The sequence below is a fragment of the Pyrus communis genome, chromosome 15 (genome assembly GCF_041283825.1).
Source record: "Pyrus communis isolate YQ-2024b chromosome 15, ASM4128382v1, whole genome shotgun sequence".
In the NCBI taxonomy this organism is placed as follows: domain Eukaryota; kingdom Viridiplantae; phylum Streptophyta; class Magnoliopsida; order Rosales; family Rosaceae; genus Pyrus; species Pyrus communis.
Window position 1 is genome coordinate 33730624 of NC_142579.1, and position 23634 is coordinate 33754257.

Genomic DNA, 23634 nt, shown 5'->3' on the forward strand with positions numbered 1-23634 from the left:
TAATTTATGTTTTTTTTTTTTTTTTCTGTTGGGTAATGCTAAGAATAATATCTTTTTAAATTATATAATGCGAGTGTTAGTGATTGAATTATTATTTAAATATTGATTAACATATTTGTTTTCTATTTATGATACATTACATGATTTGTAAATGTGATCTAAAAAATTGGTCTACCTACCATTTTTTGCTTTGTTTATCGAAGTGGTGCTAGACCATTAGGTTTGTGGGCTCCACATGCATGACATGTTTGCATAATAACTAAAAACTTAACCATGTTTGATGTTAAGGATGAAATTCGTCGAGTAAAACTGAAAAAAAAAAAAAAAGAAATTGATGAGTTTAGAAACACAAAAGACTAAACTGGTGAGTTGACAAAACATAAGGGATAATATGTTATAAAAAAACCAAAATAATTTATTATAAAATGGTCCATACACTGTAGGTTTATCAATAATCTTCATTATTGTTAAGACGTGCTTGCTTGTCATCAATTATTGAATGACCTACAAAATATTAATGTAAGAGAGATTTTTAATATACCGAGAACACAATCCGATATGTCAAGTGTCATAATGTAATTGAGGAGAAGTTTTCTTTTCAAGTGTGCATCTACTTACTTAATGAGTCAATGACATAGTTATCAAACGCCAGTTAAGTTTTTCAGTGTTCAAAGTCTACAACATTTAAGATTTGAGAGGTAATTTATGTATTTTTGGGGATTTGGGGTTTATCAAGGGCCAACGTGTATGAAAAGAAACGTGTTTTGAGTTTTTAGATCATATTATAACTATTCTAGTTTTTAGTTTTCAATTTTTTGCCTAAACTCAGACCTAAGTTCACAATTTGGCTATAAGTTATCATCTTGATTAAAAATAATTTTTAAATAAACCTAATGGAAAAAAAAAAATTAGAATGTTTCATTTATTTGATATATTTTAGATGACTAAATAATTTTTAATTTAAATAAATTTTTTTGTAAGGATGATCTTTAAATAAAAATTAAGAGATTAAACGATTTTGATTATAAAATTTATTTAATAAAGTACATTATTTCTAAGTGAGAAAATAAACTCATCTCAAAAAAATAAATAAAAGAGTTAATAAAAAAACATGTACTTATTCCGTTCCTATTTGTTGTTTTGAGACGAACACAAACACAAAAAAAAAAATGTTGTTCTTTTGGGAAAAAGAGAAACACAAATGTTTTCAATAAGAACAAATTAGTACCAAAAATAAATAGATAAACAACTTATTAACAAAAAAGTGGTACACCCCTTAGAAAACAAGTCATCGTTATCTTCCTCTGTGGCTGCCTACGTGACGTCATTTTTTTTCCGATGCCAATTCTGTAAGACCGAAGAAGCGGTTAGTTCTGCCGAGTGGAGCGCATCCAATCGACGCCCTTCGATGCCTACTGTTCCAATTCTCCGGCGCCTTCAGTAGTATCATTCCTCTCTCCGTCAGATCCAATTCCTCCAGCAACGCGCATTAACGGAAGAGATCGCATGGAATCGGCTGGTAACGTATGCGATGCGATGCGATCCACCGCTTTTCAATTTCGAATGCGACCTCTATCACTTCTTTCGCTTTCAGCTTGATAATTAGTTTCTGTTCGATTATATGTGTTGTGTATATAGATTGTATGCTCTTAGTTTGCATTCTTTGCTTGCGAGCTTTTCATTTCATGTCTGTGTGTTTGTTGTATTTCGAATCGGATTCTGATAGCTTAAAACACCTTAACACTCTGAATTTTATCTGTTAAATTGACATTTGAATTCTTATTGTTGCGGTTGTTGCATGAATATAAATAGTTGTTTTCGACCTTTTGTTACGGAAGAGTGGACGATGACTATTTTGGAGTGCTAATAACAGCGCCCTATGCGTACACACACTCTGAGGTGTGTGTGTATTGTGATGGTGCGCAGAGTCATACAGTTCTCTTTCTTTGCAAGGTTGCTTATGCTTTCTGTTTTATTTTAACTATGTTACAGGTGGTGGTATAAGGGAGACATCTGTTATAGTTGTGACATTGGATACTGGTGAAGTATATATAATTGCGAGTTTGTCTTCTAGGCTCGACACTCAGGTCATACATGTTGATCCCACAACTGGAGTGCTTCGCTACAATGCGAAGCCAGGATTTGATGTTTTCAAATCCGAAAAGGAAGCATTGGATTACATTACAGACGGATCACACTGGTCGTGTAGGAGTACGACCTATGCGCATGCAATATTAGGTTATGCTGCTTTGGGCAGCATTGGTTTGCTTCTCGTGGCCACCAAGTTGACTGCTAGTGTCCCGAATTTGCCTGGTGGAGGGTGCATTTATACGGTGACTGAGAGCCAATGGATCAAGATTCAACTTCAGAATCCACAACCACAAGGGAAAGGAGAAGAAAAAAATGTTAATGAATTAACTGATCTTGACATTAATGGGAAGCACTACTTTTGTGAGGCAAGGGATATCACTCGACCGTTTCCTAGCCGTATGTGCTTGCGTGAGCCTGATGATGAATTTGTTTGGAACACCTGGTTCTCGATGCCTTTCAAAAACATTGGGTTGCCGCAGCATTGTGTCACTCTTCTGCAGGTTTTGCTTCTTCCTTGGTATCTTCAAATTGATGCTCATCTGACTATTATCTTCTCACCTGATCCTTATCTAACTATCTGATTTCTTACCCTAGTACCTCGATTTAGTGATGGTGATTGTGCAAGTCTATGCATGATATGCTAATTATAGCCAACTGGTTCAACTCTGCTTTTACTTGTACTTAAATTTATACGCACTTATGCAGCTCTTTTAGTACATATTATTTACCACTGATAGTGGCATAGATTTCATAACTATTATATTAGGCAACAAGTTGTTGAACTTATCTATGATAGGTGCTCAATTTTGCCTTCATTGAATATGACTGAGCAAAAGAAGAAGCTAAATTGTTGTTAAGATCTGAAGATAGCATAAGGAATTATGTGATTAGATGTAAAGTTAACCCTTTCATACTGTTCTCTTACTTGATATTAATGTGTAGGGTTTTGCGGAGTGTCGAACTTTTGGAACCTTAGGGAAGGTGGACGGAATTGTTGCTCTCATAGCTCGTCGTAGTAGGTTGCATCCTGGTACTCGGTACTTGGCTAGGGGATTGAATTCTTGTTTTAGCACAGGTAACATGACCTATTAAGTTATTTACAACTCTGAAACTTTTAATATTTGAAGATACGCATGGTTGTGTCATTTTGTCAATGACTTCCAGTGGAGTTTCTCAGAATATTGAGGATAGAAAGTAATTTAGAAAAACAACATATTGATATTTTGTTTATGAAATTCATTAACCTATGGTGTTTCTTTTTCATTTTTATTTTTTGCTTAGAAGGCTTCACATTGTAATTTGTATTCTTCTCATTTAGGAGTACGAATTTACATTCTAAATGAAAAACATTCTCCTTTTACTTTATGTTTTAAGTGAACTTTTCATACTTATGAAGAATGTGCGTCTGACAGGAAATGAAGTGGAGTGTGAGCAACTTGTATGGGTCCCTAGAAGGGCTGGTCAAACTGTTCCTTTTAACACGTACGTGTGGCGACGCGGCACAATTCCAATTTGGTGGGGTGCAGAGTTAAAGATTACTGCTGCAGAAGCTGAAATATACGTTTCGGATAGTGATCCTTATAAGGGAAGTTCGGAGTACTACCAGAGGTTGAGTAAGAGGTATGATGCACGAAATTTTGATGTAGCCGTTGGGGGGAGTCGGAATAGAAAAGCGTTTGTGCCAATTGTATGCATCAACTTGCTTAGGAGTGAAGAAGGAAAGTCAGAACGTATTTTAGTTCAACATTTTGAGGAATCTTTAAACTACATAAAGTCAACTAGAAAACTTCCTTATACTCGAATTCACTTGATAAATTATGACTGGCATGCCAGTATAAAGTTAAAAGGTGAACAGCAAACCATTGAAGGATTATGGAAACATCTAAAAGCACACACTGTTTCCGTAGGCATTTCTGAAGGAGATTTTTTGCCTTTGCGGGAAAGAATTAAGGACTGCAGAGGAGAAATTATCTACAATGATGACTTTGAAGGCGCCTTCTGCTTAAGATCACGTCAAAATGGTGTGATACGTTTCAACTGTGCTGATTCTTTGGATAGGACAAATGCTGCAAGTTATTTTGGCTCCCTCCAGGTTTTCGTGGAGCAGTGTAGGCGGCTTTGTATATCACTTGATAGTGATTTGGCATTTGGTTATCAGTCAATGAGTAATTATGGTGGCTATACTGCTCCTTTGCCACCAGGCTGGGAGAAGAGATCTGATGCAGTAACAGGGAAAACTTTTTATATTGATCACAATACTAGGACCACAACATGGACGCATCCGTGTCCCGATAAACCTTGGAAGAGATTTGATATGGCATTTGAGGAATTTAAGAGGTCAACAATTTTATCACCGGTATCCCAGCTTGCTGATATTTTTCTGCTTGCGGGTGATATTCATGCAACACTTTATACCGGTTCGAAAGCTATGCATAGCCAAATCCTTAGCATCTTCAATGACGATGCAGGAAAATTCAAACAATTTTCTGCAGCACAGAATATGAAAATTACTTTGCAGCGGAGATATAAAAATGCAGTTGTAGACAGCTCTCGTCAAAAGCAACTGGAAATATTTCTTGGCATGAGACTATTCAAGCATCTTCCATCAGTTTCTTTTCACCCTCTTAACGTATGTTATTCTGGGACTGCTCTGGATCAATTTTAGTGATAATAATTTCATTTATTTTATGCTTCTTTTTGTGCTAGGTTCATCTAACAAGTTGCAACAAGAGGTTTTAACTGCCGTAGATTAATTTAAAAGTTATTCTAAGTTAGCACAACCCATTTAACTACAAATGGATGGAATCACCAGCTGCATATTGGAAGGCCCTTTTGTTACTTGTAAAATGTAACAGTGGTTTTGATCGTTGTAGGAAATGCTCTATTGATTTTGGGTTTGGCATCAGATTTAGATTACAGACTGGTGTATCTTCCCAAAATGTTGGCTTTCCCTGGAATTTCCTGTGATTGTTGGTTTTAGATCTGATCATAGTTTAATACCTTTGCATTTTGAGTTCCATAGATTCTGGCTTTCATGATTTATATAATGATTATGTATTGATTGTATGAACTTTTATTTACTAATTTAATTGCATTGCATGGTGATTTATATATTGATTGCATGTAATTTCTATTTGTTAATTGCATTGCATGGTGTTCACTTGTGTATTTCTCTACATTGAATTGTTGGATATTTTCTTGAAAGTTGTAAATGATTATTTTATTTTTTCAGTTTGCTTTTTTGTAAAATGCAATAGCATCAAGTCTCTCATCCAAGCATTGTGATCTTGCAGGTCGTCTCTCGACCATCTGGTTTCTTCCTTAAGCCTGTTGCTAACATGTTTCCAAGTTCCAATGGTGGAGCCAGTCTTCTGAGTTTCAAGAGAAAGGATCTAGTCTGGGTACTTTTTCTTTCGGTTTTCATTGCGTGGAACATTTGACTGTACCATAATAGTCTTTTTCTGCAGAATCCTTTTATGTCTCTTATTTGGAATAGTTTTTATCACACAGGTTTGCCCACAGGCGGCAGATGTTGTCGAACTTTTTATCTATCTAGGTGAACCTTGCCATGTTTGTCAGCTTCTTCTCACAATATCCCATGGTGTAGATGATTCAACTTATCCATCAACAGTTGATGTAAGGACAGGACGCTCTTTAGATGGGCTAAAACTTGTCTTGGAGGTCTGTAATCTTGCTTTCACTGCTCCTACAACTTTAATTTGCTTTGAACTTTATTCCAATGTAGAATTGGTGGTCCCAGGTATCCAGCTAAAACAAGATGAGGATCCTTTTAGTTCCTATCTGATGTAAAGACTAACAACTAGGTTAAGCCATGAAATGCAAGCGACCTAGTTGCCAAAGCTTAAATATATAGAATACAAAAGAAGTTCATGACTTTGGTTTTGGTATTTTTTGTTAGTTTCTTGTATTGTCGTACATTTGTTGCAAATGTACTTGTGTTGAGTTAATATAATTTCTGATTTCTCCCATAATTTCTAATCTTTTATTGGATTCTGATGACAGGGTGCTTCGATACCTCATTGTGTAAATGGAACAAACCTCTTGATACCCTTAACAGGGGCAATTAGTCCAGAGGATATGGCTGTAACAGGAGCTGGTTCACGTCTTCATGCTCAAGATACATCTACCCTTCCATTATTGTATGATTTTGAAGAACTGGAAGGAGAACTTGACTTCCTTACTCGTGTAGTTGCCCTTACATTTTATCCTGCCGTCTCTGGAAAGAGCCCGATCACTTTTGGTGAGGTAAAAAGCAACTTGTGTAATTATTAATTGATATGTGATTGTCCTTGATTTATGACTCTTCAGTTAGTTATTTAGGTTCTGAATTGAAAAGCTAGCTTGGTTGAAGCTTAAGCCATTTGGATTTTCTGGTACATGGTATAGAGAGGATGGGTATTGCAGAACCTGCAAGTGGATGATAATTCTTTTGTGAATTTGTTTGCAGATAGAAGTCCTTGGAGTTTCTCTTCCTTGGAAGGGTGTATTTACTAACGAAGGCCCTGGTGCAAGATTACCCGAACAAGCCAAAAACCTTCAGAATGAAAACAATCTTTTTTCCTCTGGGTCAAAAACCAATCCATTTTCCGGTGCTTCATCTAATGAAAATGTGATGGTACCAGTGCAACCAAGTGCATCTGCCAACAATTTGGTTGACCTATTGACTGGAGAGGTTGTGCTTTCAGAACACTTTGCTGCACCAGTGATAGGAAATGCTGAGGACAACGGAGGTGACTTGCTTGATTTCTTGGACCAAGCTATTGTTGAATATCATGGTGCTGAAACTGATCATAAATCACATGATGGAAAACCTTCAGATAGCAGTTCCCAGCAGTACATTGATTGTTTGAAATCCATTGCTGGGCCACGTATGGTATGGTACTAACTCTTCTATTGTTTCTTTGAACCACTATGCTATTATGCGGTTTACCTTATAAAGAGGATGTCCTTTGGAATCTTTTGTCGAACCACTATTGATGAATCCTACTTTCTACAGGAAAAAAAAATAAACTTCATGGAAGCCATGAAACTTGAAATTGAACGCCTTCGGCTGGACATTTCTGCTGCTGAAAGGGATAGAGCTTTGTTAACTATAGGAACTGTTCCTGCTACTCTAAACCCTAATGTTTTACTTGATGAACAATACATGGGAAGATTGTGTAGAGTTGCAAACTCCCTTGCCCTGCTTGGACAAGCATCCTTGGAAGACAAAATTACATCTGCTGTTGGTCTTGAGACTACTGATGATACTGCAATAGATTTTTGGAATATAACTAGCTTTGGTGAGCGCTGTTATGGCGGCATGTGTGAGGTGCGTGCTGAAACTAATGCACCTACACGTGCTTCCTTTTCGGAATCATCAGGGGGAGTTTCCCCATCTCTCTTCTTATGTTCCCAATGTGAAAGGAAAGTTTGTAAAGTTTGCTGTGCTGGGAGAGGGGCCCTTCTGGTAGGCTATGGCTCAAGGGAGGCCATGAGTTACAATGGTGTGGTAAATCAGGGGGGATCAGGCCATGGTGTCCAGGTTGATGTCTCAACAAATCATACAGTCGTGCTGGATAGTGTTATTTGTAAAAGATGCTGCGATGATACTGTGCTTGATGCATTGATCTTGGACTACGTCAGGGTCTTGGTAAGCAAGAGGAGAAGTGCCCGTGCAGATTCTGCTGCCCATGAGGCCTTGAACCAAGTGATTGGATATTCGGTAAGGAATTGTCTTTCTGAAAGGAATCAGTCTCCGGATAGACCGAGAACTATTAAAGTTCTGCAGAAATTACTTGGCAGTGTGGAATCGCTAGCTGAGTTTCCATTTGCCAGCTTTTTACACTCGGTAATTTTTTTACTTCTTTTACTTTCTTGTTTCAGGGTTCCCGCAGTAAACTTTTGTCTTATTTCAATCTCTGTTTGGTTATGGATTTCAGTATTATACATGATTGTTGTGACCATTTTAGGTTGAAACGGGAGTAGATTCAGCACCATTCTTGTCCTTGCTTGCTCCTCTTGAATCTGGATCACGACATTCATACTGGAAAGCTCCTCCTAGTACCACTAGTGTTGAGTTCGTTATTGTTCTTGGCACCCTTTCTGATGTTAGTGGGGTTGTTTTGCTTATTAGTCCATGTGGTTATTCTGAGGTTGATGCTCCCACCGTAAGTCATCTATACACTCTCGTCTTTATTTTTATTTTATTTGGTAAATGAACGTCTTCAGAAAATCTTGCTTTGTAGTATATCTTCTTTTTGTTCGTAAATTGTTGAATTTTGCACCTTTTTGTTGCACATACATTGATTTCGTCTGTATTTGTTTTGACTAATTCACCTGTCGCACAGGTGCAAATCTGGGCCAGCAATAAAATACACAAAGAAGAAAGGTCATGCATGGGAAAATGGGATTTGCAGTCCCAGATCACGTCTTCCTCAGAATATTATGGACCAGAAAAGTCGGTTAGAGAAAATGAAGTGCCTAGGCATGTGAAGTTTGAATTTGGGAATCCAGTTCGATGCCGCATTATTTGGATAACATTACGCCTTCAACGACCTGGTTCAAAATCTCTTAATTTGGACAACTTGAATCTCTTGTCTCTTGATGAAAATCCATTTGCAGAAGTAACTCGGCGTGCCTCTTTTGGAGGAAAAGTTGAAAGAGATCCCTGTATTCATGCCAAAAGGATACTTGTAGTCGGAAGCCCGGTGAAAAAAGAGATGGTAGATACATCACAAGGCTCCGATCCGATGAATCTGAAAGGCTGGCTGGAGAGAGGTCCACCACTGAATAGATTTAGGGTAAAAAAAATCATGTTTCCATGCTTTCTTCATTCAAAAAAATTGATTCATTATTGATTTTTTATTACGCGCAGTTTCGTTTATAGTCATATTTTGTTCTTTCAGGTTCCCATTGAGGCTGAGAGGCTGTTGGACAATGATATTATTTTGGAGCAATATCTTTCTCCTGCATCACCTTTGCTTGCCGGATTTCGTCTTGATGCTTTTGGTGCAATAAAGCCTCTGGTTACCCATTCACCCTTTTCAAATGCACGCATCTGGGATACGTCAGCAACACTTGTAGACGAGAGACACATCTCTCCAGCCGTTCTGTATATACAAGTATCTGCTGTCCAGGTACTTACTACACCTGCTTTATTGTTAAGCGATTGGTGAGGATGGAAGAGGTTTTTATGACGGTAGTTCAATGTGGCTCAATTAGCGCAATTGTAAATCCGTATTGATTACGGTGTTTAAGATAACTTACTGGAGACATTGTTACAGGAACCGCACAGCATCGTAACGATTGCAGAATATCGCTTGCCAGAGGCCAAGTCTGGAACTGCCATGTACTTTGATTTCCCTCAAGAGATACAAACCCGCAGAATTATATTTAAACTGCTTGGAGATATTAGAGCATTTGCTGATGACCCAACGGAGCAGGATGATGCTGGTTCCAGAGCTGCACCGGTGGCTGCAAGCTTGTCATTGGCCAATAAAATTAAGTTGTATTACTACGCTGATCCGTACGAACTTGGAAAATGGGCAAGCCTCTCGGCCGTTTGAATTAGTTTTCTTATCGATTTGTGGTTGTGTATTCCCCCATTCATATTTTATTTTTCGCTGTTGTAATCATTCGTTAGTAGTATTTTTACGATGAGATTATATGTAGTGCTAGGAAATCAGAAACACGTCTCTTTGTCGTGCGAGAATATGATGAGATTTGTTTAAGACCTTAGTCTGGAGAATATTTTGCCGGGAACTTGGCCCAGTATACTAAACTTTGTAAATTTATGACTTGTTTGGATGTGTTTTTAAAATAACTGAATACGTTTTTGATAAAAATGTTTTTGGAACCAATCCTTAGTAAAAATGCAAGTAAATTCTAAAAAAAAAAAAAACACTTAAAGAGTGTTTCTTGGAAGAAACACATAACTAGTGCTTCTTGTAAAAAGCACTTAAAGTGCCTTTGAAACTCAAAAACATTTTCTCTAAATGTAATTTCAGCCATTTTAAAAATACATCCAAACGAGCCCTTAATTGTTCGGTGCAGCCAATTGCTTGATGGAATTTAATTGCTTTTTTCTTTTCCGGGAATTAGAATTAAAGTTTAATTTGATGATTTACTGTATGTCATATCTATTCAGAGTTCGTTTGAAAGTGATTTAAAAATAGTCGAAAACGTTTTATTCATGATTGACCCAAATTTATAGCAAAATAGACAGGGAAGATATGGGCAGAGTTGAAAAGTTCGCACCGACAGAAAATAAAATAAAAGCTAAGGGTTCAGATCTAAATAAAGCCCAACTAAGAAGATTCAAATGGGCCCTATTTCCGCTGTCGTCGCATGCGTTACCTAAAGCCCAGCTGTGGGTTCAATTCAACCCATTTATAAGGTAAATTTGGGCCACGAATTAGCCCATCCAACCCACAGGGCTCAACTCCAACGAGTAAGCGACTACAATGCCCCTCCATACTCTCTGACTACAAAAACCCTAGCCCTAGCTGAGTCTTTGTCTCTCAGTTGCTCTCCTTTCGATCGGCCGCTGATCTTCAACAATGGTGAGCTTCCTCCCTCCGCCTCCGTTTCCTCCATCTCAACTAATTTATGCCTATGTACTTTTTAATCTCGTAAATAAAATGCAGTAATCATTCATTAGAGTAATGGATAAGTGTTTCTTATTTTCTTCTGGACTCTGTATCCTTTGTTTTTGTATGATTTTTTTCTTCATTTTACACTACGCAATATATGTTTCTGTTTCAATTATGTATAATTTTTCGGATTAAATTGATTTATTTAATAAATAGAAAGCCCCTACAAATTTTCTGTAAACCAGCCGTCGATCAAACCACACATCACTTCCAGCTGCGGATCCTTGAATCCATTAGACACGTTAAACCCTAGCCGGTTCTCTCTCACTTTTTCTTGTTGCTTTCGGCTGCTGTTCTTCCGCGATAATGAGCTCCCTCACTTTGTCCTTTTTGCTTCCATTGGAAATACTCTGTGTCTGTTTGCTAATTTCGGTGCCAGAAAAAATAGCTTGATAGTTTCTGTTTGGCTGCTCCGAAGATTGGTTAAAGTCTAAAGAGTACATTTTTAAAAGGAAATTGTTCTTAGCACTCCAAAAATCTCATTTGGCACTCCAAACTTTCTATAATTAGAAAGAAAAATACACTTGTGAGGAGTGTAGAATGAGATTTTTGGAGTGCTAATAACAGTTCCTTTTTAAAATGCATTTCATTAGGGCTAGCTTCAGTCTATGTTCAATTTCCCAATTAATTGATCTAACATTTGAGCTTTTATGGTTTCCATGATTATTTTTATTTGGATTAGTATGTACTGTTAAGTTTTCCCTCATTAAAATAAATCTCTATGCATTGTCGAATAATTTTCTGAAACACTGACCTGATATGTGTGTGTGTGTGTTTTAAATTTTGAGGAATGATTAAACATTTTGTTCAATTATATGTCATAGCCGTTTGTCAAGTCTCAAAAGTCTAGGGCTTACTTCAAGAGGTTTCAAGTCAAGTATAAGAGAAGGAGAGGTATCAATTTGTTTCATGATAAATTGTTTTTCCATTTCGCAAATTGTTATTGTGCATACGATAATTTCTTTTTGAATGTTGTCCACAGAGGGGAAGACCGACTACCGTGCTAGGATTAGGCTCATTAACCAAGATAAGAACAAGTACAACACACCCAAGTATCGGTTCGCTGTGCGATTTGTATCCTGAAAATTGTCAGCTAACTTTTGGGCTTTTCAAGTTTTAACTTTATATTTGTGTTTTGATAAAAAAAAATTATGTTTTAAGGTTGGTTAACGATTCTGTCTTTTCTTGGTACCGAGTATAAATTTAGAATGGATGTTTTATTTATTAAATTTTTTGGTGGTAAAACATGATTTTACTTGCGTAATTTGTGATGTTCACCTTAATCTAGTTGTTAGACCAACAAGGATATTGTTGCCCAAATTGTATCTGCCAGCATTGCTGGTGATCTCGTTCTCGCTGCAGCTTATGCTCATGAGCTGCCACACTATGGGCTTGAAGTTGGTCTCACAAACTATGCAGCAGGTATTTCTGCCGTTGTATTTATTGCTTTCTCCATTATGTTTACATACATTAGTTGCTCTTGTCGGATGATAACAGTATATTTATGATCAGCCTACTGCACTGGCCTTCTCTTGGCTCGCCGTGTGTTGAAGAAGCTTGAAATGGATGACGAATATGAGGGCAATGTTGAGGTAGTGTGTAGTTATTATCTGTATGCCCAATCTCAATTTGATTCCCTTTGAATTCTTTTTCTAGGTGTTTTCTAAAATTTATCTGGTATTGCAGGCTACTGGTGAGGACTACTCTGTGGAGCCAGCTGAGAGCAGAAGGCCATTCCGTGCCCTTCTTGATGTTGGCCTGATCAGGACCACCACAGGAAATCGTGTATTCGGTGCCTTGAAGGTAAGGTAGCAGGTTTATGCTGCCATTTTAACCTTTTTGTTGTGATGAAGTCAAGTTTTTTAGATTTGAAATTTTGAACATATCATGCTGTAATGTTTGTGAAATTGTTTGCTGATCTCTGGCGGTACCTCGTTTTCATATTTCTCTCTGTGCTATGAATGTGATGCTCTTTCTGAGAATGAGATTGATTTTTTTTCTGTTTAATTTTCTCGGAATATGCTAAAGGGATTTAATTTTTGCTATTTGGTTACAGGGTGCTTTGGATGGGGGTTTAGATATCCCTCACAGTGAGAAGAGGTTTGCGGGTTTCTCCAAGGATAGCAAACAGCTTGACGCTGAGGTTCATCGCAAATATATCTATGGAGGCCATGTTGCGGCATACATGAATGTGGGTTTTGATTGCTTATGCCAAACATCACTTTTTACTTCACTGTTAAAATTTCACAAACATTTGTTTACCATAACTTAATTATTTGTTTGTCGAGTTTTACGGATATTGCCTGCTGAAACCTATAATTGTTTGTTATTTAGACTTTGGGGGAGGATGAGCCAGAGAAATATCAGACTCACTTCAGCGAATATATCAAGAAAGGTATTGAAGCAGATAACATTGAGGAGTTGTACAAGAAAGTTCATGCTGCCATTCGCGCTGATCCTACCCCTAAGAAGACTGAGAAGCAGCCGCCTACGGAGCACAAGAGGTACATGTTGGAACAATTGCTGTTACATAGTTATGAGTGTTTTTTTCGAGGCGTGGTTTCTTTGTTTGAATGTACATGCATTTGATGTGTCTATTTATATGAAATTTTCTGTTTGTGTCACAGGTACAATCTCAAGAAGCTTACCTTTGATGAAAGGAAGAAGAAGTTGGTCGAGAGGTTGACTGCCTTCAACGACGCAGCTAACGAGGATGACGATGATGACGAGTGACGGCATTCATTGGGAATATTTAGAGACATTTGAACATTTTTCATGTTTTGAGTTTCATGCTAAAAATGCGACAGAAGTTTTGACAATGCGGTTTAAGTTATTTTGTTTTGGGTGTTTTGATTTCCTACTGCGAGTGTTGGACTCGTGCATTAATTTTTTTGTGAAAGCTTTTGATCTCGGCAAGCTTTTAGTCTCGGCAATGCTCAAAATCACTCAAGTTCTCTTCACTACTTAAAAGAGCTTGTTTGAAGTGGCTTTAAAATAGCTGAAAGCATTTTTGATCAAAATGTTTTTAGAATTAATATAGCAAAAGTGCAAGTAAATCCTAAAAAAACACGTAAAAGTGCTTCTTGCAAAATGCATCAATTATGTGTTTTTTTCAGGAAATATTTTAAATGCTTTTGGGATTCAAAAATGTTCTTTTTAAAAACGCTTTTAATCAAGATGTTTAAAGATCATTTCTTTTGAAAAATTAATGTTATTAGAACGTTTCTAATAGAGTCCACAAAACTAAATTTTAAGTGCTACATATGATTTTTTTGTGCTCAAATAAAGCTGTCAAATAAGTTGAATGTCCTGCACTCTGTAAGTTTAAGAGACTTTCCATCCGGAAAGGGATCCTCTTCTTCTAATTTTCTAAATCAGGGGATCTGTATCGTTGAAATTTGATCCAATGGTTAAAGTTATTATAACTTTTAAAGTAGGCTTCTATTTATAACTGTTAAATCAAATTTCAACGGCATGTTTATAACCATTAAATCAAATTTCAACGGCACAGATTCCCTGATTTGGTAGATTAGAAGGAAGGAATCCGAAGAGGATCCATTTCCTTTCTATCCCACTCTTCAAACATTTTTTTACTGTAAATATGTGTCTGTCAACATTTTTCCAAAAATGAAATATTTTAAAAAATTGCATGATGAAAAGTAATAATGGGGATTCTGTGATCGTAATTATTCATTGTATATCGTACGGTCAGAAATCATTTGAAATTTAAAATTATAAATAATGTCTAATAAAAACTAATCGCACTATATATAATGAACAATTACGATCACGAAATCCTTAAGATTCTCAGAAAAAGAATCCGACTAAGATGTTCTGAAAAATATCCGGCGAGATCCTTTTCCTGAAGTATGAATCAATAAATTTCAATTCGTCATCTGAGTCAATAAATTTGTACTTGTCGAATCACAATTACAGAAACGGTTGGGAATGCTGTTATCAGCCCAAAGTCCACACGAATCCCAGCCGTCCATCACATCACAAAAACCCTATTAAACCAAACATCACTTCCAGCCGTTGATCCTTAAATCCATTTGGCAGGTAAAAGCTCACCTTCTGAATCCAAAAACCCTAGCCGGTTCTCTCTCATCGTCTCGTTGCTCTCGGCTGCTGATCTTCCGCGATGGTGAGCTTCCTCACTTCGTCTCTGTTACTTCCATTGAAAGTTCTCTGCCTGTGTTTGCTCGTTTCGTCTTGCGAGAAAATAGCATGATTATTTTCTGTTTGGCTGCTCGGACAATTGGTTAAAAGAGTACATTTTTCCTATCCATTTCATTAGCCCTACCTTTCAGTTTATGTTAAATTTCCCAATTAATTGATCTAAAATTTGAGCTTTTATGATTTCCATGATTATTATTTCTTGTTAGGGTTGGCATGTACTGTATTGATTTGCCTCATCGAGATAGATCTGCTGCAATGTTGTATCATTTTCTGAAACATTAACATTTTTTAGTGGGATTTTTGCTCTGCTGCATGAACTGTCCTTTGTTTGTAATTTTTAAGGAGTTTGTTAAACGGTTTGTTCAATTATTCGTCATAGGCTTTCGCCAAAGCTCAGAAATCAAGGGCCTACTTCAAGAGGTTCCAAGTCAAGTACAAGAGAAGGCGAGGTATTCATTTCGGCTTTTGCGATAAGTTGTTTTCCCATTTTGTTTAATGTTAGTGTACATTCTGATAATTTGAAAGCGAATGTTGTCCAGAGGGAAAGACTGACTACCGAGCCAGGATTAGGCTTATTAACCAAGACAAGAACAAGTACAACACACCCAAGTATCGGTTTGTCGTGAGATTTGTATCCTTTTGTCAACTACCATCTGGGCCTTTCTTTCATTGTATTCATCTTTTGTTAATAGTTATTTAAGGTTTGGCTTAACTGTCAATTTAGTCCCTGAATTATCACCTTAGTGAAAATTAGGTCCCTAAACTATTTTTTCAGAAAAATCAGTCCTTGAATTATAAAAATCTGCCAATTACATCCCTAATATTATATTCGAAGCTACTATATTCAATTTTCCGTCATTTTAAGTCATGTTACTTGCATGAGATACACATTGGAGAGTAGATGGGTAGTTTTTCATAAAGAAATAGTGTATGGAGTTAACCTTGGAGGGTAAATTTGTATTTTTTCATAAGAAAGACTGTGAGTTAACTTCGGAGTATAAATTAGACGTTAGATTTGCTACCTATATGAAATGTTGAGGGCTTATAGGCAAGAAAATGACGGTATTACACTGTCAAGTGTGTTAAGTGACTTAAATTGATGAAAAACTGGATAAAATAACTTTGAATATAATAGTAGGGATGAAATTACCAATTTTTAATGAATTTAGGGACTTATTTTACCCAAAAAATAATTCGGGAACCTAATTTTCACTAAGGCAATTGTTCACTAAATCGGCACTTCACCTTTAAGGTTTTATAGTGTTTTTTGTTTTATAGATACCGAGTTTGAATTTGAAATGGCTATTTTTTTTTTTTCTAATTACAATTTTGCTGATAATCTTGATTTTACCTCCATTATCCGTGATGTTCACCTTAACGTAGTTGTTAGACCAACAAGGATATTGTTGCACAAATTATATCTGCCAGTATTGCTGGTGATTTGGTTCTTGCTGCTGCCTATGCCCATGAGCTCCCACACTATGGGCTCGAAGTTGGTCTTACAAACTATGCTGCAGGTATTTCCACCGTTGTATTTATTTGCTTTCCCATTCTGGCTCTATACATATGAGTTACTATTGTGGGTTAGTAACCTTATTTTTATGATCAGCCTATTGCACTGGCCTTCTTTTGGCTCGTCGTGTGTTGAAGAAGCTTGAAATGGATGATGAATATGAGGGAAATGTTGAGGTAGTGTGTGATTATTTCTCTCTATCCCGTTTGATTTTCTTCATTGCAATTTATTTCCTGATTTTATTAAAAACATTTATCTGGTATTTCAGGCTACTGGTGAGGACTATTCTGTAGAGCCAGCTGAGAGCAGAAGGCCATTCCGTGCTCTTCTTGATGTAGGTCTTATCAGGACCACCACGGGAAATCGTGTATTCGGTGCGTTGAAGGTAGAATACCATATTATGCTGCCAGTTTTGTATTATGTGGTCAATTTTTTTTAAACATAATTCAGTTTTGTTCATTGTTTACACCGATGTGTTTTGTTGACGGTTCTGATTATCAGTTTTTATTTGTCAGTCATTATTCTTTCAATTGTCTAGCATTTTTTTATCTCAAGAAAACTTGATTAAAACCTTTCTTTTGGCGGATGTTGATGAATTGTATGTTAACCTCTGGTAGTACATCATTTTCATATTGCTTCCCTTGTTATACATTACATGGTCTTTTCCCCAATAAGTCTGAATTTTAAATCCACTTGGTATGTGCTTAAACCGATTTGAAAAATATTTAATTGATTGCAGGGTGCTTTGGATGGAGGGTTGGATATCCCTCACAGTGAAAAGAGGTTTGCCGGTTTCTCCAAGGATAGCAAGCAACTTGACCCAGAGGTTCATCGGAAGTACATCTATGGTGGCCATGTTGCTGCCTACATGAGGGTGAGTTGAATATTCATGTCATGCATTAGCATTAATTTGACTGGTTTAGAATATTAATGTAATTTGGTCAAAATTTTAGTTATTTGTTACTGAACTTGTATGGACGTTGTGTCCAAGAAGAGTTAAGTATTCTTGTCAAGCATATCCATTTTACTTTACTGTTCATAAAATATTGATGTTTGATGCTCAAACTTACGTTTGTTTTTAAGACCTTGGCGGAGGATGAGCCAGAGAAGTATCAAAGTCACTTCAGTGAATATATTAAGAAAGGAATTGAAGCGGATAACATCGAGGAGTTGTACAAGAAAGTTCATGCTGCCATCCGTGCTGATCCTACAATTAAGAAGACTGAAAAGCCTGCTCCTCAAGAACACAAGAGGTAAAGTTTGATTGATTACTGTACATGCACAGTTTTCGATGTTTGAAATTGAGGCCTTGTTTCATTGCTTGCAAGTTAGTCACTTTGGAGGAGTGAATATTTGGTTAGTGTTCTTGCTCAGTAAGAAGAAGTTACCAAATGATTCCATTTCTCGTTTGTGCAACAGATACAACCTCAAAAAGCTCACCTTTGATGAGAGGAAGAAGAAGTTGGTTGAGAGATTGAAGGCCTTCAATGACGCTGGCAACGATGACGACAGTGATGATGATGATGAGTACTAAGCATTCAATCGCATATGTGGCCTAGTTTGTTTCCACCCTTAGGACATCTGTTGAATGAAAATCTATAAACTCTGTTATCTTTATAATTCAAACATTTGAATATGTGTCTCGTCAGGAGGTTCAAGTGAGAAGCGCTACTAAATTTTTGACAAATGCTGTTATGCCAGTTATATTTTGTGTTCGCTTTCACTATTTGTGCTATCCGCCCGCCCCTTGTTATCTTGGACTAGGTGAGTGAACGGTTGAATGTGTGGTCAAGTATCCAACGGCTTAGAATCGAATAACAAGGGGTTCCGGTGCATACTATTTTTCGGTTCATACTAAAAAAAACCCGCTGACAAGTATATGCCGTATTCCCAATTTTTGATGCGATTGTAGGCTCAGTTGAGTTGGGGAGTGATACAGATGAAGTGAGGTTCGTGTTTCTGCAAGGAAATGACCTTGTTGATGAAAGGTGGTGAATCAACCATCCCATAGAAGCAGTTGGCCCACAAGAAGGGAAACCTTATCTGGATGCAACCAATGGATTTGCTTGCTCAATTACACCTAAATCTTCATTTTTCCAAATGAGGTTTTCCTCAGATCATTACTATTGACTAGAAGAGTACAACATCGCTTCTAAGTGACAAAGAGATAATGGCGCATTCGCTAGCGTCGCCGCCACCTACCACTGCCGCAGCAACATCAATCTCAACAGCAGCGGCTAAAAAGACCACTCGTTTCCGGTCAGTGGGATTCCAAAACGTCAGGGCTTCCGATCAAGTTTCCGATGACTCCAATGCCGCGAACAATAATCCCGTTCACAGGAGGTCAGTATTTGATTGTACACTCATGCCAAACACCTTCTATCCAACATGTGCATTTATATGTACAGAACAATGCTTGGCTCCTTATATTTAAATCATTACAATTCTTTTTTACATGGAAAAAAAACAGCTCGGCAAAATTGCAATGCTAACTCGTTAAAATCACGTCAAAATAGAGTAATGACTTCTTATTACATTTAAAAGAGTCGAGGATTTTCGCTATGAATCTTTTTTGTGACAAGCTAGTGTGATGTGGGGGTTGATGATGCAGGAATGTGGGTTTGGCTTTGGCGGGCGCTGTACTGAGCTTCACTGTGGGCGACCCAAATTCAAGTGCAAATGCGGCAGCCAGAAGGCCTCCACCGCCTCCGGCGGAGGAGGAGAAGGAGAAAAAGGACCCGAACGTCAGTGGTGTTATAGCGAAAGTCCTAGCTAGCAAAAAGAGGAAGGAGGCCATGAAACAATCGGTGGCCAAGCTAAGAGAGAAAGGAAAACCGATCCAAGCGCCACCTGAATAGTTTCTTTCTTTCTTTCTTTCCTTCTGAAATTGAGTACCGCACTTTGGAGCTGTTTGTCATCCTTCCTTCCTTTAGGGGATACCAATATTTTACGAATCAAAGAGGGGCTTGTTTTGATGTGCATTCTATTTCTAATATTTGAGAGGCTTAGTACGCACGCGTTTTTTGTTGAAGAATCGAATCTACAACCTTAAACACTACATGAGCACCATTACTGGATCATGGATAAGGGAGCGGCTGGGGTGCTTAGGCCATCTCCAACTGAGGGTTGGTCAGATGGCTCATTTTAGCCCTCTGGCCCTTTAAGATTCTTCAAGATATTAATATTTTAATGAACAATACATAGCCATATTTGCCTCCGTCTCCAACCGAGGGTCAGAGGGCTAGATGACTCGTTTTAGCCCTGTCACAAAATACCGTCTCCGACCGAGGGCCAAACATAATTTATTATTTAAAAACTACAAGTTAAATGTTGTTTAAGTTTCATGTTGTTAAATGTTTTTTTTTTATGTTGGTTAATGTTATTAAAATTGTTTAATGTTGTTTCATTTTACTTAATTTAATTTAATGTTGTATAATGGCTTAGGAGGTTATAGAAAAAAATAGAATTAAAAAAAAATATGAAACAAATTTTGTGAAATAGAAGTTATAGGAAAAAAAATAGAATTTAAAATAAAATGAAACAAATTTTGTGAAACAGAAGTTGTAGGAAAAAATGAAATTTAAAAAAAAATATGAAACAAATTTGTAAAATAAAAGTTATAGGAAAAAAATAGAATTTAAAAAAAATATATGAAAAATAGAAGTTATAGGAAAATTTTTGTAAATAAAAAATAATAGTAAAACTATTAAAAAAAAATATTCAAAGAATTCATGTCGGTTATAACCGATAGGAAATCCAACATAAGCAAAAAAAAAATGGCCAGCCCTCTAGCCCTCTCCGATTCCGTAGGACCCTCTCAGATTCCAAAGTTCTCTGGCCTAGCCCTCGGTTGGAGACGGTTTTTGGGTTATTTTCAGTCCTCTGGCCCTCTGGACCCTTCGGTTGGAGATGGTCTTAAGGCCGCTTTCTCCTTGGTAATATTAGTTTTTTAACTTGAGCTCCATAAAAACAACAAAGCAAGCACAAAGGCCCAAACCAAAAACTGCTTATTTATAAATAAATCACGAGTTTCTTCCTAATACGCTTCCTATTAATCAATGAACCAATGGAGATGAATATTTCTTCAATTTTATATACTTAGATAGTGTAGTTCTCTGAAAAAATTATAAAGAAAAACGATGAGATAATTTAAACGAGAGAGAAAGGAAATTTGAGTGACGAGCGAAGCTCTCACATTATTTTAGCCTACTTGATTATGTTCGTGTCTGTTCTGTTTTCTTTATTCAAAATAGTATTTTAAGTATGCTTTATATTATGTTTGGATAAGGGATGTAAACTTAGAATTTTGAAGACGTTTGATGTGCACCAATTCTCTTATTTGGATTTATAAACATAAAAATTTAGAATTTTTGCGTGAAAATAAATTTGAAATTTGGGATCTCCAATTCTCAAATTTGAATTCCATGTAAATATGTGTCATTTCCAAATTTCTATGAGTAACATTTTAAAAATAAAAAATTCCGTATTCAAATTTCATTGTTCTTTTAGGTTAATGAAACAATAAAATTCACGAATTTTAGAAAATAAAATTCGGCATTTCTATTTCTGTAATTTTGAAATTCCTTAGTTTGAGAAATGCTAAGAGCATCTCGAATGATGGGCTCTATATGGGGCTGGAAAAATGATGGATATACCCCAATTTAGAGCTCTAAGAAATCTTTGGGGCTCTAAAATGGAATCTCTCCCAATGAGGGGCTATATACCTTTCGGGCTCTATATGGGGCTATATATTTATTTATGTAGTCATTTGATTACGTGGTCAATTTATTTTTGTTTTAGCTTTTTTTAAGTTGATTTCGGACATGTTATCTGTAATTTTATGAACTTTTCAACCTAAAAAAAAAAAAAAAATTCTGACAAGGTTAGATTTCATCACTTATGCACCGTTGGATTAGTTCTCTTACCTTAATCTCATGCACAGAGAGGCTAAGTCTTGTGTTTGTGGCATTTAAATAACTACATTGTTGTAACGACCCGTCCCTAAAGCGTTGATTTTTGTTGACCGTCTTGTCGTGTCACGTAAGATTCATTTCCTTGGCATATTCTTGTAGTACTCGTCGCTACGAACGCATGGGCACAAATGGAATCGAATTTGGAGTTATAACGAAAGAGTTATTAACGAACGAAGTTGAGGGCAAATGGTCATTTAACCATAAATCTGGAAGGCTCCAGATTTTGTTAGAGCATCAATCTGGTGCCACGTATGTGGCTATGATAGAAAAAAGATGACAAAAAGGAAGGGGGAAGCTGCCTAATCGGTGAAAAAATGAGGAGAGTGAACCAATGGGAGAGAAGAGAAATGAGGGAAATAAGGGTAGGAAAGAACCAACCAACTCGGACCTCCCTTCGACCCGCAACCCGACCTGATTCTTACACACACTCCGACGTCGATTCCGGTGTTTTCTTGACAAATTGATTGTCGCCACCACCTACAACCTACTTAGCGACCTTCCATCTTCCATTTCCACCTAAATTCCACTTGTTTAACCCCATATTTATGAAGAACGAAATCAATTAGTCTTAATGGGTGCATGACTGTAATTCGCCATTTCTGGAACCACCACCATGGTTCGACTCCTCTTGAACCCATGAATAAGTCCCAAGCCTTGGTTGGTGCGTCGAAACATTGAGGAAGAAGAATTGACAACCACCAATTTCAAAGGTTTTCGACGGATCAAGGGTGATTTGAGGTGTTTCCTGGCCGAATTGGACTTCGGCTCAGGTATGAAAGTTTTTCCTCTCATTAAGATCTGCATTCCTATAAAATTTGGAAATTTTTTGAGTTGTTGAATTTTCCAACGAGTCGGTGCTGCCGGCCACCATGTGGTGCAGCGTGTGGCCTTCCGAGCCGCCACCTCGTGGCGGCTCGTGCGGCGATGCGTGGGGGAAAACATGAGGTCCCTCCTTAGGTTTTTTGACATGCCGAATTCGAATCCTCCATCCTTTTTCCCAAATTCTAACGTTTTAGTAAAGTTTTACTAAATGATTTTCAACGTGCCGAATTCGAATCCGCCGTCCGTTTTCTCAACTTCTAACATTTTAGTAGAGTTTTACTAAATGATCCCTAATTGTGGTTAGGTGCATCGGTGGAAAGTGACTCCATCCTCGCTAGCTCAAGCAACTCCCGTGCAACAAAATATATGTGAGTGGACCCCTTCTAAACTTACATATTTTCTTTATAAAATATTAGCCTAGCATACATTTCACACTTCATGATTTGAATATGTTTTATATATATTGTTGTTCTGGATTTCTATATTTACGGTTTACGAGATAGTTATGATTTATCGCAGTTACGTTTTACGAAAGGTTATGAATTATTAGATTTTCATATATGAAACTCTATGGATTATGAATATGATTTATATTACGGTTTCCGAATATGAGTTATGAATTAAGGGATTTTCATATATGGAATTCTATGGATTTACAAATGTGAATTATCATGGATTTATGTGTTGAGACTTTCAGCTTTTGAGCTCCAAATTCGATATGAGATTTGAGATATGTTTTCGATGCTTATCTAGTGGGTTATCATACAATGCATCCACACAACACGGGTATCAGACGTCTATGGCCATAGGACACAGTTGAGGAGCAGTGACATATTTATGTTATACCCCCAGCTTCACTGCCGAAAGTAGCGTCAGACAGCTTCATTAGCCACGGTTAGTATCGGTGTGTGATGTATATATTTTCTTCTCCGGTGTAACTCGGAGTCGTACAGCTTCACCTTTGAGTGATGGGACCTACCATGTTTCTTCACTGGCGTAACCCTGGGGCCTGTTCATTGCCAAGAAGAATTGATCCTTCTGATAATCTTCATATCCTGTGTTTTATTATTAGACTATGTATTTTAAACGATGTTGCTCGTGATTTAGTATTTCTAGTTGCTAGTCTGTTGTGGTGTGATGTCTTTGAACTTTTTGCCGCTATGTAACGGAATTGGAGTTTGTATTCTTCAGTTGTTATGATAAGTATCGTTGATAAGTTTCTCTCTATGCATTATCTGTTGGCTACTTTCAAACTTGTACTTATACATATGGTGAAAGAATTAGGAGAGATCGCTTGAAGAAATCTGTGACATTTTTTTCAGATCTGACAACAACCGGTGAAGTAGAGAGACTGTTTTGTAATTTATGCTCGACTGGAACTTGTTGGAGATCACCTTTCTCA

General features: G+C 37.1%; 4 protein-coding genes across 6 annotated transcripts; all 4 read left to right on the plus strand.

Moving 5' to 3' along the window:
• The first annotated feature begins 1239 nt into the window (after positions 1 to 1239).
• LOC137733557 (putative phosphoinositide phosphatase SAC9) lies at positions 1240 to 9938 on the plus strand. 3 transcript variants are annotated; one of them, XM_068472696.2, is made up of 13 exons: positions 1240 to 1519; positions 1993 to 2591; positions 3034 to 3166; positions 3504 to 4720; positions 5385 to 5492; positions 5602 to 5772; positions 6115 to 6357; positions 6560 to 6985; positions 7109 to 7942; positions 8064 to 8261; positions 8442 to 8894; positions 9000 to 9230; positions 9378 to 9938. In XM_068472696.2, the coding sequence occupies exons 1-13, from the start codon at positions 1507 to 1509 to the stop codon at positions 9657 to 9659; spliced, it is 4908 nt and encodes a 1635-aa protein (XP_068328797.2). In that variant the 5' UTR covers positions 1240 to 1506; the 3' UTR covers positions 9660 to 9938. The 3 variants fall into 3 exon arrangements, with proteins under 3 accessions (XP_068328797.2, XP_088541463.1, XP_088541464.1); XM_088685337.1 differs by having other exon boundaries at positions 1267 to 1524; XM_088685338.1 differs by lacking the exon at positions 1240 to 1519 and adding an exon at positions 1784 to 1899.
• Positions 9939 to 10524: 586 nt separating this feature from the next.
• LOC137736886 (large ribosomal subunit protein uL18z) lies at positions 10525 to 13588 on the plus strand. The gene is made up of 9 exons (XM_068476198.2): positions 10525 to 10655; positions 11570 to 11639; positions 11728 to 11819; positions 12041 to 12167; positions 12258 to 12337; positions 12432 to 12548; positions 12802 to 12936; positions 13080 to 13249; positions 13373 to 13588. Exons 1-9 carry the CDS (start codon positions 10653 to 10655, stop codon positions 13476 to 13478), a joined length of 900 nt encoding a protein of 299 aa, XP_068332299.2. The 5' UTR covers positions 10525 to 10652; the 3' UTR covers positions 13479 to 13588.
• Positions 13589 to 14609: 1021 nt separating this feature from the next.
• On the plus strand, positions 14610 to 18124 carry LOC137736869 (large ribosomal subunit protein uL18). Its single transcript, XM_068476175.2, has 9 exons — positions 14610 to 14889; positions 15304 to 15373; positions 15464 to 15555; positions 16315 to 16441; positions 16534 to 16613; positions 16706 to 16822; positions 17177 to 17311; positions 17521 to 17690; positions 17857 to 18124. The coding sequence occupies exons 1-9, from the start codon at positions 14887 to 14889 to the stop codon at positions 17969 to 17971; spliced, it is 909 nt and encodes a 302-aa protein (XP_068332276.2). The 5' UTR covers positions 14610 to 14886; the 3' UTR covers positions 17972 to 18124.
• A 379-nt stretch (positions 18125 to 18503) lies between these two features.
• LOC137736878 (uncharacterized) lies at positions 18504 to 19418 on the plus strand. Its single transcript, XM_068476187.2, has 2 exons — positions 18504 to 18780; positions 19049 to 19418. Exons 1-2 carry the CDS (start codon positions 18608 to 18610, stop codon positions 19293 to 19295), a joined length of 420 nt encoding a protein of 139 aa, XP_068332288.2. The 5' UTR covers positions 18504 to 18607; the 3' UTR covers positions 19296 to 19418.
• Positions 19419 to 23634: the final 4216 nt, after the last annotated feature.

Excerpts from the sequence above, each read along its gene's own strand:
- LOC137733557 (XM_068472696.2), top strand. Across the intron at positions 4,721-5,384 it reads TTTCTTTTCACCCTCTTAAC|GTCGTCTCTCGACCATCTGG; the intron begins GTATGTTATTCT and ends GTGATCTTGCAG. Across the intron at positions 7,943-8,063 it reads TTGCCAGCTTTTTACACTCG|GTTGAAACGGGAGTAGATTC; the intron begins GTAATTTTTTTA and ends TGACCATTTTAG.
- LOC137736886 (XM_068476198.2), top strand. Across the intron at positions 11,820-12,040 it reads ATCGGTTCGCTGTGCGATTT|ACCAACAAGGATATTGTTGC; the intron begins GTATCCTGAAAA and ends TCTAGTTGTTAG. Across the intron at positions 12,937-13,079 it reads ATGTTGCGGCATACATGAAT|ACTTTGGGGGAGGATGAGCC; the intron begins GTGGGTTTTGAT and ends TTTGTTATTTAG.
- LOC137736869 (XM_068476175.2), top strand. Across the intron at positions 16,442-16,533 it reads TCTTACAAACTATGCTGCAG|CCTATTGCACTGGCCTTCTT; the intron begins GTATTTCCACCG and ends TTTTATGATCAG. Across the intron at positions 16,614-16,705 it reads AATATGAGGGAAATGTTGAG|GCTACTGGTGAGGACTATTC; the intron begins GTAGTGTGTGAT and ends CTGGTATTTCAG.
- LOC137736878 (XM_068476187.2), top strand. The coding sequence starts at position 18,608 with ATGGCGCATTCGCTAGCGTCGCCGCCACCTACCACTGCCGCAGCAACA. Across the intron at positions 18,781-19,048 it reads AATAATCCCGTTCACAGGAG|GAATGTGGGTTTGGCTTTGG; the intron begins GTCAGTATTTGA and ends TTGATGATGCAG.